This window comes from Rhizoctonia solani, chromosome 8 (genome assembly GCF_016906535.1).
Source record: "Rhizoctonia solani chromosome 8, complete sequence".
Lineage (NCBI taxonomy): Eukaryota > Fungi > Basidiomycota > Agaricomycetes > Cantharellales > Ceratobasidiaceae > Rhizoctonia > Rhizoctonia solani.
The window spans coordinates 1,059,493-1,074,432 of record NC_057377.1 but is presented as its reverse complement, the minus strand read 5'-3'; the positions used below and the strand labels follow the sequence as shown (position 1 = coordinate 1,074,432).

Below are 14,940 nucleotides of genomic sequence, written 5' to 3'. Positions count from 1 at the left end.
ATAATCCGTAAACGAATTTATCGTATGACTTGTCACTCAGTGGAGGAATGGATTTACCGTAATTAACGTCATATGCTAAGTATAATTACTCAATTGTTAGCACGCACTTGGTTGAGGTATATGGACTACGCTACAAGTACACTACCAGTGCGTGAACATCAGGCATGATGGCCGAGCGGTCTAAGGCGACGCACTCAAGTTTATGTAAACTTGCCCTTGTTTGGGTGGAATTGCGTTGGGATTTATCCCGCGTGCGTTCAAATCGCACTCATGTCATTCCTTTTGGGAGAGCTGATGCACTTTGTTTTTAGGGCTCAGCAGTGGCGGAGTGTTTCACAAACTCCATGACCATCACAGAGTTGCCTTGCACCCTCTTGCCAATCCTCCGCCCAAAGGTCTGATTTAAACGGTGGTATTAAATAAACGAAGGGTTGACAAACTGCTAATACTGGCTCACTTGGACAACTCAATTTAATGATATTCAGCAGGACTGTGATCTTCCTGCGGCGTTTTGTGTGCGTTGGACTGTTTCCGGAATAGTATAGTGCGTCATAGAATCCAGTTATAAGTGCGGCTAAATTAGTTATATTAATAAACTATTAATTTTATGGGGCCCGTTGGCACGCGGTTATTCATCCAAAGTTCCATCGCGACATTCATGATAGTTTCCAATACTGTACACTAATAATCAAACATATAAGCACTTGCTGACCGCCTCTCCCCTCATACTATGAATCAAACCACTTGGATTCTGGCTCTATTTCAGATCAGCAGCGTGAGTGTTTTTGTTCACAATTAAACTTACTTGTGTGTGAGTGATGCTCGATGGTATACATGTTTGGCGTGGCGTGTACATGCGCCCAGGTTCCATTTCGCCTTGCCCATTCAGCTCCAGTAGGGAATTTTACGAATGATAGTGTCCCAGATATTGAGCTCCAAATTTCCAACAGCCTTCGTTCTTTGGCCAAGTGCTCAAGCCAGTGCGCATGCTCGTACTCATCGGTCCCACAAGCATCTAGTCTTTCTAGGCGGGGAAGCATTTTGATGACTGGGGCTATCGAATCCAGCAGATTCTATTTTAAAATAAATAGCCGTTCTCAGTCACATAGTACTGGAGCTTACCACATAGGGTATATGCCGGTCACTTGGTGCCAGAACGTGTAATCCCAGTACTTCTATGTTCGGTAAATGCTCCGCAATTACCTCGATCATGCTCACTTGACATATGACCGTGACTATTCTGAATGTTTTGATTGTAGATTTCGAGGCAGTAAGAAGGCTGATTCTTGTCCGTATCATCTCGGTGTTTAGGAATGCGTCAACAATCCGAATTTCCTCGACGGGCCGTCCAGGTGCTACGGAAGCGACCACGTCCAAAGTGCCAGACACTTTGCGTATCTTTTGGCCGTATCGGTGGTTAAGGAAAAATGAGCCGACCGGCTGCGTGGGCCCGACCAAGTGAAGTTCAGTAAGTTCGGGTTGGTTGATAAGGAAATTATGTAGGGGTCGAGGGTCACATGTATCGCAAGAGAACGTCTTCAAAGAAAACGGGCAGCCAGAAAGTATCTCAGAAAGCGAAGTCCCTAAGACACGGAGTTCTAAGTGCGCAAGGTTTGGTAATTGGCGTAGCATGGTGCCAATAGGGGCAATAACCGAACCGGGGAGTTTCCAATCAACTCGGTTTGAAGACGCTTTTAGTTCGATATTTAACCGAAATACGATATTTGCAAGGAGTGGTCGCCGTACGACTGTAGCGCAACATTGACTAGTTGTAACTAGAGCGTCGGGGTTGCCCATGATATCTAGAGTTACGGTGTCGGTTAACGAGATATTGCCATACAAAACCCGCATTCCAACACTGTGCAATCTCTGGCACACTCGAACAACGTTCGTGAGATCGTTTACACTAACGAGCTTTGTGAAAATATAAGGTAAAGTCAGGTACTAGTTTTGAAGGGTAGCTACCTTCATGATAATTGTCAATATTTCATTGGGAAGACAAGTCACAGTGTGCCGTGTCTCTGCGCTCAGTGGTGAGATAGATGCCATCGCTGAGGCAAAACAGCTTACTGCTAGTTCCGCATTCTATGTGTACCGTTTCTTCGCTTTGAACATTGATCTCCACTCTGCGTGACGGCACCGCCAGCGGCGCAAAGGTTGGGAAGATACATCGTAACGCCATAGAGCTCCCTAACGGCCTCAAGTCCGTCAATAATTCAGCCAAGAGCTCGGAAATGTTGCCTTACGAGTAGGAGAACGTACAAGCTGAGCACCGTGCGGGGTTGTAAGCAACATGAATCACTTCTGGGGCAGGGTACTGGGACAGGTAGGAGGTCGAGGTAGAGGGGGAAATATTGGAGTAGCTGATTAATTATAGGAACCAGAGGCCGTGTCGCCACCGAGACACAGGCCATTCCTTCGACTGTGTAAGCACCACCATTGATTCCTCTAGATCCGGGTCTCGCATGTTTACCTGGGGCCAAGACAACAGGGAGCAAGTATCCTGTCCAGTTATGTCCATTGAGCTCGGACGTCCAGCTATTTGGCAAAATCAGTACCAATATTCCGGTCTCATGCCCCGCTTTCTTCCAAAGTAGGCGAGCGGGGGTGGCCCCAGTTCATGTCGAAGTGTACTGATGGGAACTTGAAGCACAGAGCAATAAGAATCGGTAAAAAATAGGCGAATTCTCCGTCCTGGGCGGGATTAGGATGTAACAATCAAGGGAGTGATTCCTGTTAGTGGTATCGGCGAATCCCCGAGGAATGAAGCGTACAGATGCAAGTTAGTGCGAGCCTCAACTGAGAGGAGTTCGCAAAACCGCGAATAAAGGGCTGAAACAGCAGACCTTCGTCTGGACCTAGTTGCATCGAGAGATGAATTGCGTTGTAGGACTCCAATTCATTCGATTCGAGGTCAGGGTCATGCACGCGAGATGCATTCGATGTCGACGTATGGATGTCGTAGTTGCGCGCGTTGGTTGTGGAGCACGGGCGGCGCTTGCCACCGGGACAAGCCTTGGTGACTAAGCCGGCCGCCGATCGTTATTGACTCCAAGTCGCCGAAACCGAGATGAACAAACCTTTTAAGAGCGCGATTACCTACAAGGTCCCACGCCCCACCTCTCTTAACCCTAGCAATCGCACCTTACCCCGTCACTCGAAAACGCTCGCTCGCCTCCATCAACATTCACAATGGCCGCTTCTAACCATGTTTGGACTGAACCCGCACCTGGTGTAGCGCCCAAGCCGCGTACATACACACCCGAGCAGCAAGCCATGATTGATGAGTTGAGAGAGGTCCGTGGTTTTCCCCATCGTTTCCAGAATTTCAACTAATATCATTTATCATTCAGTACGCCAAATCCATAATGCTACCCGAGTCAGATCCATACTATGAACATGAGAGGCATTGGCTGCTTGATGATCCCGAGTGTTGCGGACGTTACATGAGGGCAGCCAAATGGAAATTAGAGGATGGCAAGAAGCGCATGCAAGGAACTTTGACGTGGCGTCGAGAGTATAAACCGGATCTCATTCCACCAGAAGAAGTGAGGATCGAGTCTGAGACTGGAAAAATGTATGCTCCCATAACACATGCGCGCCTCAACTGACAACCTACCCCGGTAAACAGTATTTTGAACGGTTTTGATATCGATGGGAGGCCAATCTTATACATGCGCCCAGGTAGAGAGAACACAGAAACGAGTCCACGCCAAATTCGCCACCTGATCTTTTGCCTGTAAGTCACTTTGGTCGTTGCTGTGGGGTTTTGCTTAGTAATACTTTTAGTGAGCGAGCGATTGACTTTATGCCACCTCACCAAGACTCTATGATGATTATTGTGGACTACAAATCTACAACTCTAAAAACCAACCCTTCCATTGGAGTTGCCCGAAAGGTCGGTCGAAATTTATTGCATAGATAGTCTACCAGTATACTGAAACTTATTGTGGTAGGTCTTGGGAGTCCTGCAGCAGCACTATGTTGAACGGCTAGGCCGTGCGATTGTTGTTAATCTACCAGGAATCCTGAACTTCTTCTACAAGGGTATTAGTCCATTCCTCGACCCCGTTACTCGGGATAAGGTTTGTAGAGCATATATACATCCGGTCACACCGGTAGCTGAATCACCTCGGTATAGATGCGCTTCAATCCTAATCTGCTGGAGCTCGTCCCTGCTTCACAACTTGATGCGGGTATCGGCGGGGAATTCAATTATGAATTCGAGCCAAAGAGCTACTGGGATCAAGTTGTCTCGTGAGTGTATTTGTTGTCTGCCCCATGTGATACAATCAACTTGCTCTATCATCCAGGCACTGCAAACTAAATGCGGATGGCTCCCATCGCCGCGACATAGTTCCACAGGCTAAGGCAGATCCTAAACGTAGCGAAGAGACTGAAGGGTATGCTACTGAGAGTCAATAAATCATTGCTGTGTGTTGATCAAGTTTATTACAGAAATACACAGTCTGTTACGGATGACGCAACCTATAACACTCCCGCATTATCCCCGAGCGCTAGCAGCAGGGCATCCACAATGGTAGACGAAACCCCCGCTATCACCGAGAAAAGTGGCCCAGTGAACGTCACCAATGAAAGCACCCAAACAACTCTCGTTTCATAGACAAGGCGATTGATGGGCACTGGCTCAATTACTACTTCGACGACACATTTCCCTTGCTGTTTTATTTATATAGATTCCATTTATGCTTTCCTTTTCTGACCAGTGCATTTCAACTTGGCAGGTGCGACTGCTTTATATGTATGCTTAGCATTAATATGAATTTGTGTCTATCTTTGCTCGGCCGATTTGTGCCCAGGGCTATATTTATATGCGGAAACGGGTTGCAAGTTAGCAGTTCCACAGTAGCCATTTGGTTGGCATGTTCTCGGAACTCCGAGGCGTTAACTAGATTATGAACGTCGATGCCCGTTACTTGTCGGGGCCGACTAACCCAATCAGCGGCATCGGCTTGCTATAATGCATTCATTATATGATTGGTGTGTGGATCAGAAAGATGCCTGCCAACCGCTCCAATTCATGGAGTCGAAGGCCCGATGGATCGACAATTCTATTGCCTAATTCGGGTTAATGAGCGCCCGATTTAGCGCAAAGTTGACCGAAAACGTCCGGGTATCTAATACAATCCGTGTTGCTTAGATCTCGAAGGTCCAGGTAATCCCGGAGGTTCTCGGCGCACTTTGGTATATAAATCTCTTCCAAGGCAATAACAATCAACAGTACTCCACCACCACACCACTCAGATAACATATTTGTCGCTATGGCTATTGAAGTTCTTCCCTTGCCTTTGCCTCCCTCTGCAGATGCCTCAAAATTCAAGGAATTTGGCCGTGAGGTGAAAGGTGTTGATGTAGGAAATCTTACGCCTGAACAATTCAAAGAGATCGAAGAATTGCTCTACAAGGTTGGTGGCCTGGGGGTCTGTCGGACCGAGGGTTTGCATACTGACGGAGACTTTCTGTATAGTACAACGCTCTCCTGTTTCGCAACACTAGCCTCTCCCCCGAACAGCAATACCGACTAACTAAGGTATATCCCCCTCCGCCCAACAGATCCGTAGATGACTTTAGATTGACTCGTGGTGGACAGGCGTTTGATCCTACCTCGGAAAGCTACGGCCATGGGAACAACAAGACGGGCAATACGAAAAAGTCTGTGTTACATCCGGATCTTAAGACCATCCCTCGTGTCCCTCAGGTGCAGCTTATCGGAAATGGAACCGTGTATGATCATGAGGGACTCGCCGAGGTGATTCAATTACACATAATCCGCCTTCCCCTTACCAATGATTATTTTTGGTTTAGGCGAAATTGAAGCATCCTCACCACCGTACCTTCCACAAAACCGCTATCCCGGACGAAGAAGATCTCAAATACACACGTTTCTACCGGTGGCACATTGATGCAGCTCTCTACGACCTTTCCCCGTAAGCTAAGGCTTATCCAATAGTGTTACAAACGACTAAAGTATCAATACAGACCAAAGGTCACTACGCTGTATGCCATCAACGTTCCAGCTGGTGAACACCAAACGTGTCGCTACGATGATGGCACTGGTGACGAGCTTTCTGTACCATTGGGGACCACCGCTTTTGTTTCGGGGGCTACAATGTTTGACATCTTGCCTTCTCATCTCAAATCACTTGCTGTTCGCTCAAAAGTGAGGTACGCTCCCCATCCTTATGTGTGGATGGCGCCTGCGCACGCGATGCCCACTGGACTCGGAATTGAGAGCGAAGGATTGGAGCTACCGTTGAATGAACTGCCTCCTTGGGAGAAGGAGAAGATCAAGGTTTTCCCAGTGGTGAGTACGTAAATACTGATTTCAGAAGTGCGTGCTGATAATCTGGGATGTAGCTCTGGAAGAATCCTGTCACTGGAGGGCTTCACTTCCAGGTCCACCCCTGCGGTGTAGCCGCCCTTATCGTGGATCCACTCCCGGAAGGAGCCGCTCGTGAAGGAGCACTCTATCCCGATGGTGCGGAACTTACCGACCTGAGGCAGGTTCGGGAGTTACTCTATAGTATGCAACGGCCTGCGATCGCTCCTTCGCTCGTGTATCCCCATGATTGGAGCGAGAAAGATTTGGTTATTTTCCACAATCGTGGAGTTCTACACTCAGTAGTCGGAGCATTTGCACCTGATCAAGTTCGAGCATTCCATCAGGTGGGTTTTGAATGAAATCTACGTTGGTACTTCAAATGCTAACAATCATGGTACGCAGTGCAATCTGGCTGCATCTGAGGACCCTATCGGCCCCAGCGCCGAAGACGTGAAGAAGTGGGCATGAATTTCGGTAGTGTTTTGATATTTGATTCCAAGACTATCTATGCGACAATAGCGCAACTTCAATGTAATCATTTGTACAACGTGCAGCATATAGTACACAGAAACGCGTACCTCCGCATAGAGAGGGTTCATGAGAAATAATCTCGATTGTCGGCTTGCTTAGCGCCGGGTTCCTTTCGTACTGCCACCACCTACAGGGTCTTGGTTAGGAAATTACGACCTGGTCTCTGTGTCTACAATGTATCTTTCGCAATTGTGCAGATCAAAAAATTTTCTTCAAGGAAATGCTGTGAGGTTTGCCCGGTTCATCCACTCGACCTCGAATGTGCCAAATCAATCGGACAAGCCTCGCCGAGCACCTCGCGCATTGGACCTTGACGGTATTTCGCTGGACCGAATCACAAGTCCAGGTAAGAGGACTACTTTTCTGCTAGAAGACTCGAATAATTGGATCTTAACCAGGAGGCAGAAGCAAAAATTTTAATCCTACGTTCAAGGACATGGGAAGAACAGGAGATCATGTCGATCAGCTCTTGTCCACTCGTCTGCACCGACGCCTCCCCGAATCACAGCGCCAGCCTCATGTCCAGATGAGCGAACTCCGTCCAATTCGTCTTAAACAAAAGGAAAGGAGTTCAAGTCCTCGATCACCGACCAACAGACCAGGTCCCTTCCGCGGGAACAGAGCTAGGGTACCTCAAAAGACGAATCGTTTACTTCGCCCCAAAGGCTCGACCGCTAGAATGGATCAAACCCAGCCTACGGAGCCCGAGGTGCCCTTAACTCCTGCAGAACTTCCGCCCAGGAGATATAGCCTTACCAGTCTAACCGTACTTACAACTCGGCCTCCATCCCTATCAACAAAGGGTGGAACTCACTCTGACCCCGTCCAACGTATACGCGAGGCCATCGGCGGGGACTATTCTCAATGGATGCCAAAAGAAGATGTCGGTGCAGCTGGGAAAGCAGATGCTACAACTATCGAGCGCGCACGTCTGGCTCTGGCATTCAACCCGACAGTTCAGCCGGGGGACAGAAAGAAGTTGATCGATACTGCCCAAATGCTGCTAAGCAAGGGACGCCCGTCTAACTCTGTGACACCTGCTTAGCTTTGGTTGTAACCCCCAAAATGGTCGTAATATAATCCATTTTGCATTATGTACTAGCTACGCTATTGGGACACGCATACAGACTACAGACGAGATCAATGCCACAAAGAATGTATCCTGAACGAAATCAATCGATACCTAATCAACTATCTCCATTTCCATCAAGTGCTGTGCGATCCACTCGCCAGGTATAGTAAACTCCTTTTCTTCCTCCAAAGCTCGTGGGAGTTTTACCCCAAACGCCTCGGCCGTCCGCAGATTGCGTCCACGGCGTCCGGCGGCTTGGTTGGCTTCCCGCTCAGCGGCAGCCAAAAGGACGGGTATCCCAACAGGTGCTGGAGTAGAAGCTACTGGAGTTCTGACTCTAGGCGCAACCATGGTGTGCACTGAAGATGCTCGACGAGTTGAATGTACTGGCGGAACAGGTGACGCTCGGGGCACTCCGCGAGGCTGGTGTTCATAAGGGACGTCATGGTAGGGTAACTCGGTCCACACACTCGCATTCGGTCCTGGAATTGCACCACTTAGCGAGGTAACCGATGGGGTCGGTGTAGGATAATCCTCGGTAGGCTGAGGTATGTCGCGAGTTTCCAATTGAGCGATTGGAGAGTTCACGCTATGCGGCACATCGTCAGGAAGGGATCCAGGTGACTGCGGGACTTCAATAGTGGGAGCTTCCTGAATGTTAGGCGGGCATTCTTCTTGGGGAACTGGCGCCTCTGATTCTGAAGGCGCCCGGGTTGTGTCTTGAGATAGATCTGAGCTCTTAGGGGTAATAGAGGGCCTTGGAACTTTGAGCCTGATCTTCAACATGCCTGAAGAAGGCCGAGGAGGCTCTTGGACGGGAGAGATCGAAGGCTGGATGTCATTTTCAGCCCTGGGCTCTTCCTCACCCTTGTGTGTTGGCGACGGGGATTCGTTAACCTCCAGCTCGTCATCGTGCTCCGTCACATCAACATGACCTTCACATTCACCTTCACCTTCGCCTTCAACATCCTCTTCGCCGTCGGTATCGCTTGGCAATAAATTGGCCTGGAACCCAACACCATAGCCTTTTCCTCCCTTCCCCCCCAGCGGTAAACCAGGACCTGCGGCGGTGATCAGCAACCCTGCGGCGGCAGCCTCGGCGGCGGATTGCTCATCCAACAAACCAGCTGCGGCAAGTTCGCTAGCCGCTTCATCTGTGAGGGGTATAAACCGATTCCCTTCTCGGCGGACTTCCCATTCTTTCAGACGTAATCGCTGTCCATTCGCCGCGCGGGGATCAGGCGGCAAGAGTATATCATAACGTCGAATGAGATCGTCTGCATGCGCAAGAAGCTCGCTGCGTATTGATTCCAGCTCGTGGTTAGATTCTGTGCCTGGGGCAGAATGTGAAGATGAAAGTAGCCCGCGGAAATGCTGGAGATCCATAGCACGGAGCTGCTCAACTCGCTCTTTGAGTTTGTACCGCTCATGTTCCAGCTTGTCCTTTTCACGTCTCCGTTGTCGTTTTTCGAGCATCTCGGGTCTACGGTGGAGCCGCTCATACGCCGCATCTGATGAGTCAAAGACGTCCTGTAATAGATTCAATCGATAGTCTTGCATTAACGGAGCAAATAACGCACCGCTTCGGTCCGGGTCCTAAGACGAGACGACGGCTGATAGACTTCAGAAAGTAAACAAAACTCTGGTGTTTGGATGATGGCCTGCTGGCGTATATTTTCGGCCACTTCTTCTCGCTCGAAGTACCGTTCATCCTCGTTTCCTGTGGTGGCGCCCCCAGATCCAGCGTTTGAAGGGCCGGCGATGGGTGGCCCTTTGGGATCCGTTGTTATGAGAAATACGGCATCCGGGTCCACTATGGGCACATATTCAGCTGATCGGGAAGCATGTGAGGTTCAATTCGTCTGCGAACATCATAATGAATAAAATAACTACCTGCGCGCTGGCGTGCCTCAATAATCATGGTATCGATCGGGTTGCTTCCAACGCCATGCGCTGTTGCACCTCGTCGCTGGCGTGAAGGCATGACGCGGCGCAATGCTGGCTCCTTAGGCGCTCGTGGTACAGTCCTCGAGCTCGCCTTTGGACGACCCTTTTGTCTGTTATTACGAGGTGCTGTCGACTCAACATAAGGTGGGGTAGCACTGGCCCGACCCCCATTGGCAAACGAAGAGTCAGGAGTGCCATGTTGGTAGTCAATTGTGATGGCAGGGGGATCGACAGCAGACGCCCGTCGTTTACCAAGCGCTTTGTAAGATGGAGAGGGAGGGGGTGCAGCTGAAATCTCGATATTTTGAGAAGCAGATGCAGTTTCAGGAGTGTACTGTAGGTAGTTGGGTGGTGCTGATTGGGGCGAAAATGAATGGTCACTATCATGGTGGTAATCCAAGCCCTCTCCTCGGCTCGGCCGGAGGTGTTGGACATCGTTAGCGGGCCCTGCTACCGGTAGGTGACCATTGGAACCGGCATAAATAGCTTGGTGGGTGTTGGTAGGGTAGGGTGAATAGCCGTTCATGTACGAATGGTAATCTGACATCCCTAGAAGCGTGTTCTTCGCCAATGTCCTAAGGTCGGGCACGTGTGTAACAATTCTCCTAGAAAATAAAGTGCTTGTACATATAAGTACTGATGTAACAGTGATATTATGTGCAAACAAGTCATTTTTCATGCCAAGATATGACCATAAAGCATGCGCACAATTGAAAGGTTGCTAGGAGGACCTAGCCCCGTCAGACGAAGAGAGGAGAGATCTTCTCTCAGAAGGCAACTATTTATTCAAGTCCAGGTATCCTCCAGAAATGATTTGGACTATCTCACAGTAAAACTAGTTAGTAACATCAGGTTATAAGGAGCAGCAGCGACGTACTAGAGAAGGAGCGGTTTAGTTAAAGTCGGCACTCGAGTTAAACAATCGTTAATATGTATGACCAGTAGGAATTGTTTACTGCTCTCTCCGAACAAAATAAACGGCGAAATGAATAATTCTGGTGATTTTAGACTATCGAGTGGGGGTAGATCCGTTCGCAAGTTGTCGGGGAAGGTACGCCTTGGAACCGTTAGATAAGATAAGATGCATGTTTGGCAGGACAAATAGGTAAACAACTAAGATCTCCAAGCGTATTCGTACCCATATGCATTTTGTCGCCGGCCTGCCCTTAAATCAGATCAGATACAACGCTCGACCGACAGAGGATAAATCACTAATCCCATTAAATCTGTATATTTGTGCTTCAATCATAACATTATACTGGTGCGTATCAATTTCCCGATCTCAGTCATCATGATGTTTCACAATCCCTTCCATATGCTTGGCTCGCAATCCCTTGCGCTCTCCACTATCTTCTTCAGCGGCTTGCTTGTTACGCTCGAGAGCCTCTTGTGTTCCGGCATACTTCCTGCATATTTAAAGTTTTGAATAGGATTAGAGTGCAGCCACAGACTTTTGTGTGAAGACTTACGCTTCCACGCCCTCCTTCATGGCCTTCAAGCGCGCAGGGTCAATGGTCCTGGGCCCTTGACCTGGCGCTTGCTCTTGTGATGTTCTGATCAATGGCAGTGTGAGTTGCTGGATCATGGGTGAGTATGGCCGCTGACTTACTGTGCGGGGTCTGACATGGTCTCTGCGGGGTAGGTTTCTCAACAGGCACAATTATGGTATGGATTACGACAATATGACCCAGTTAGAAGCTCGAGGATATAACGATGGTGGTAGCTGGGTCTAACAAGGTCATAACATGATCGAACAAGCCCCAGACTGAACGCATTGACGTCATCACAGTGCACAATTACCCCGTTACACACGTACGTAGGCGCATATGTATCCTGGTTCAGATTGCCACATCCTTACACATAGCATTCCTCGAGACATATTGGACAATGATCACGATGCGCCCAATCTTGCACTGCTCAGAAACGTCTCGCCATCGAGTTTTATTGGCGTAGATGCTCGCCCGCATGTACTGTAACTTCACTCCGTGCCACTTCGATTGAACTAGATCCCATCGTTCCTTGTTCTTGTAATATATCGATCTCGGACATCGGACATCGGACATCTGAGTCGTCCAGTGATTCGAACTAATTCAGTGAAATCAGCACAGTATCATTTCAAAAGAATTAACTGTACGCGTAGTCCAAGCCAAGTACAGTACAAACAGGCAGCATAAACAAGCAAGCCGGTATTATTCAAGACTTCAGAAGGTAGTAGGAAACGCAATATGGAAACCGAACCCAGGGTGGCTAATAACTACACTGGAAAGCACTCGACATGTATGCGAGCATAAGATAAAGGAAGGGACAGGGATGATGGAAGTGGGGTGGGGTGGGGTGGGTGGAAAGGCAAAGACAAAAAACAAAAACAAAAACAAAAAGTAGAGGCGCGAGAAAGGGTATTGGCGATGGGAGGTGGTGACGGTAGTTGAAACTACTGTCAACACGACACACGAAAAAATAGAGAGTATGCCATAAAAAATATGAAAACAAGCGGTTTCCCGCACAAAGCGTATTGCAGATGAGACCTCGAAACAGGATGGGATGGGATGGATGAGTGAATGATAATGCTGGTAATGACACAATGGACGCCAGTCCTATCGACGCAGTGAAAGATACAAAAAAAAGTCGAGGATATTCAATTCATTCAGTCTTCAGTTATTCAGTTTTCATCAAGTTGCAAGTTGATTCGCCAAAGGGAAGGTCGTTAAAAGTCGCTCAAGCCACCATCAGCTGGTGCGGAGAATTTCCCGTGAACCCGCATGTGTTGGCAGAGGTTATCATGACGGCTGAAAGTCTTGCCACATTTCTGTACGGGACAAACATGGGCTGGAGATCCGAAATAAGCATGTATACAACAATAAAAGAACCTAAAAACTTACGCTTCTCATCCGTGTGGATGCTGCGGATGTGGCGCTTCAGATGCTCGCCACGATTAAAACACTTTCCACATCCATCCACGGTGCAAGTAAACGTCCGAGCACTCTTGCCGACCCCAGTCGAGGGAACCGTAACAAGCTTGGTGGGAACTCGGCGTCCTCGACTCTTCTTGGTCAAGTTTGGAATGGGAACGGGCACGGTGTTCCGACACGACCTGGGCATTCGGATATTGCCGGTGCTCGTGATCTGGATATCAAAGTCGACAGGTGGTGGTGGGCTGGTCGACGTGACGCGAGCCGCATCACTAGTAAACGGCTGAGAAGGAACAACAGGAGGAAGAGCCAACTCGACAGCAGCCGGAGTATTCGGCAAGGAGCTATCTGGAGATGGTGACTTGGCATCCTAAATGGAACATTAGAACTGAGATGCTCGGCGCATACACTGCGACTTACGTCATCTACGCTCGAATCTTTATCGTCATCCTCCTGCAGGCTATCCAGAGTGCCGCGCGGTTGCTGCCAGAGATTGCTCGAGTAAGCCGAGGCCAGGTCAGGTTCAAAAGTCTCGGTCTTTGGGACAAGCGGGTGTTGAGAGCCAATGAGCGCGACTGGGCTAATGGATTGGGGCGACCCAAAGCTGCCTTGGTATTGGGACGAGGGGTAAGACGGGGAAAGTACGTAATTGGGCGACTGTGAAGCCTCGTAGTAGGCCGAAGGGGGTGAGGCTGGGTTGAAGGAGCGTACGTGTGGGGGCTCGTAATAGTCATGATCGTGATACGACCTATAGGGAAATGAGTTTTACGTAGATTCAGAGATCAACCTGATAACGCACCCTGGGTTGACCGTCCTCGGGGTCATGGGAAAGTCCGAGTGGGACCCAGTCATAGGGTAAGGCAACGAGCTCGAGAGTTGCTCGCCAACGGCGGTCGCGTTGGATACGGTAGATCCTGAAGAACTGTCGCGAGAGTGACCACCGTGTGCTCTGCCATTCCAATCAATGAGATTTGCAGCAACAGTGCGCCAACCCGAGTTGCTACCGTCCGAGCCTTCCTGAGTGTGGGCGCGAGACCGGTGCACAGTATAAGGAGTGCCCGGGTTGATAACAGCAGTCGCGCCACGGAAAGGAGTCGACATGACTGGGGCCGCATATGACGCCGTTACCTCGTACTCGGTATCCGAAAACGAGCGCTCATTCGGCGATTGGACCGAGACTGGGGATTGAATTGAGCCGTCGTAGGACTGAGGACTGGTTTGCTCGTAGGGCTCTTCGCGTCCATAATCAGGATAAGCAATGTGAGGGAGGGTGTGACGCCGAATGGGAATCGGTGCCGATATCGATGTCGGGAGTGATGAGCTGAACCCAACCGGAGCGTGGGCCATGACTGAAGAGGTGGTGTAAGAATGACTCATAGGCATAGACAAGATCGGGTAATGGCCGTCGGCGTTGTGCTTCGCTCCATAAGATGTGAGGCTTTGTACATACGAAGGGTTCGAGGGAATGTTCATTGGAACAGGGACGTAGGGTGTGTGTGACTGATGCTGGGAGTAGACGTGCATCGAGCCATCGGGGGCACGCTTTAGGACGAGGATACATTTTTGTTCCATTTTGAAGCAAGACAAAGGAGTGCGGTGACCAGGGGTGAACCAGAGATAGAGCGGGGAGCAGGTATAGTCGGGCGAAAAGGAGAGGCGACCCAGGGGTTATATACGTCAGGCGAGGGGAGTCACTTAGGGGCATCGAGCAAACTTACGGGCAAATAAGATCACCAAAGATCGAGCAGCACAACAGGAGTTGGCAGACGTTCATCGAGTCCCCCATAATCCCAAAAGGGCAAGTCCCATCGTGGCCAAAAGGGGCGGCAAATGCAGGGGGTCGGGGATCAGCGATGGGCGGGATTTAATTGGTTCAATTCAAGTGACCACGTGATCAAGGGCAATGTGTGGGCAAAGCAGGGTGCAATAGAAAGACATGTAGTTAGCATTGATTAGACAATGGAATCAACAAAATAGCGGCGGGATTGATGCGTGGCATCCGGCTCCGGGCACCCAAGGCGCCGGCGGAAGCAAGATCTGCACAGGCCTTGTCTCCGTCCAACCCATGCCATGCCATACTATACCCGCCGGGTCAAACAGAAACACAACTCACCGAGGTCATAGTGGTCTGCATGTTG

At 49.5% G+C, this 14,940-nt stretch overlaps 6 protein-coding genes and 1 non-coding gene across 7 annotated transcripts; 3 read left to right on the top strand and 4 right to left on the bottom strand.

Annotated features, from left to right (window-relative positions):
• The first annotated feature begins 161 nt into the window (after window positions 1–161).
• On the top strand, window positions 162–276 carry RhiXN_12399. The gene has a single exon. It is a non-coding gene; the product is annotated as a tRNA-Leu (tRNA).
• Window positions 277–728: 452 nt separating this feature from the next.
• On the bottom strand, window positions 729–1,797 carry RhiXN_09782 (uncharacterized protein; the record flags this gene model as incomplete). Its single annotated transcript, XM_043329598.1, has 3 exons — window positions 729–757; window positions 806–1,073; window positions 1,123–1,797. 3 exons carry the CDS (start codon window positions 1,795–1,797, stop codon window positions 729–731), a joined length of 972 nt encoding a protein of 323 aa, XP_043182432.1.
• A 1,395-nt stretch (window positions 1,798–3,192) lies between these two features.
• On the top strand, window positions 3,193–4,624 carry RhiXN_09781 (uncharacterized protein; the record flags this gene model as incomplete). The annotated part of the gene is made up of 8 exons (XM_043329597.1): window positions 3,193–3,297; window positions 3,354–3,577; window positions 3,632–3,739; window positions 3,790–3,898; window positions 3,957–4,085; window positions 4,142–4,257; window positions 4,314–4,403; window positions 4,459–4,624. The coding sequence occupies 8 exons, from the start codon at window positions 3,193–3,195 to the stop codon at window positions 4,622–4,624; spliced, it is 1,047 nt and encodes a 348-aa protein (XP_043182431.1).
• A 658-nt stretch (window positions 4,625–5,282) lies between these two features.
• On the top strand, window positions 5,283–7,919 carry RhiXN_09780 (alpha-ketoglutarate dependent xanthine dioxygenase; the record flags this gene model as incomplete). The annotated part of the gene is made up of 9 exons (XM_043329596.1): window positions 5,283–5,441; window positions 5,489–5,551; window positions 5,612–5,770; window positions 5,827–5,948; window positions 6,001–6,325; window positions 6,379–6,687; window positions 6,746–6,801; window positions 7,072–7,220; window positions 7,273–7,919. The coding sequence occupies 9 exons, from the start codon at window positions 5,283–5,285 to the stop codon at window positions 7,917–7,919; spliced, it is 1,989 nt and encodes a 662-aa protein (XP_043182430.1).
• Window positions 7,920–8,057: 138 nt separating this feature from the next.
• RhiXN_09779 (something about silencing, SAS, complex subunit 4) lies at window positions 8,058–10,419 on the bottom strand (the record flags this gene model as incomplete). The annotated part of the gene is made up of 3 exons (XM_043329595.1): window positions 8,058–9,476; window positions 9,527–9,777; window positions 9,840–10,419. 3 exons carry the CDS (start codon window positions 10,417–10,419, stop codon window positions 8,058–8,060), a joined length of 2,250 nt encoding a protein of 749 aa, XP_043182429.1.
• Window positions 10,420–11,175: 756 nt separating this feature from the next.
• RhiXN_09778 (uncharacterized protein) lies at window positions 11,176–11,519 on the bottom strand (the record flags this gene model as incomplete). The annotated part of the gene is made up of 3 exons (XM_043329594.1): window positions 11,176–11,299; window positions 11,363–11,446; window positions 11,503–11,519. 3 exons carry the CDS (start codon window positions 11,517–11,519, stop codon window positions 11,176–11,178), a joined length of 225 nt encoding a protein of 74 aa, XP_043182428.1.
• A 1,078-nt stretch (window positions 11,520–12,597) lies between these two features.
• Window positions 12,598–14,374, bottom strand: RhiXN_09777 (C2H2 zinc finger; the record flags this gene model as incomplete). The annotated part of the gene is made up of 4 exons (XM_043329593.1): window positions 12,598–12,719; window positions 12,773–13,172; window positions 13,223–13,550; window positions 13,602–14,374. 4 exons carry the CDS (start codon window positions 14,372–14,374, stop codon window positions 12,598–12,600), a joined length of 1,623 nt encoding a protein of 540 aa, XP_043182427.1.
• Window positions 14,375–14,940: the final 566 nt, after the last annotated feature.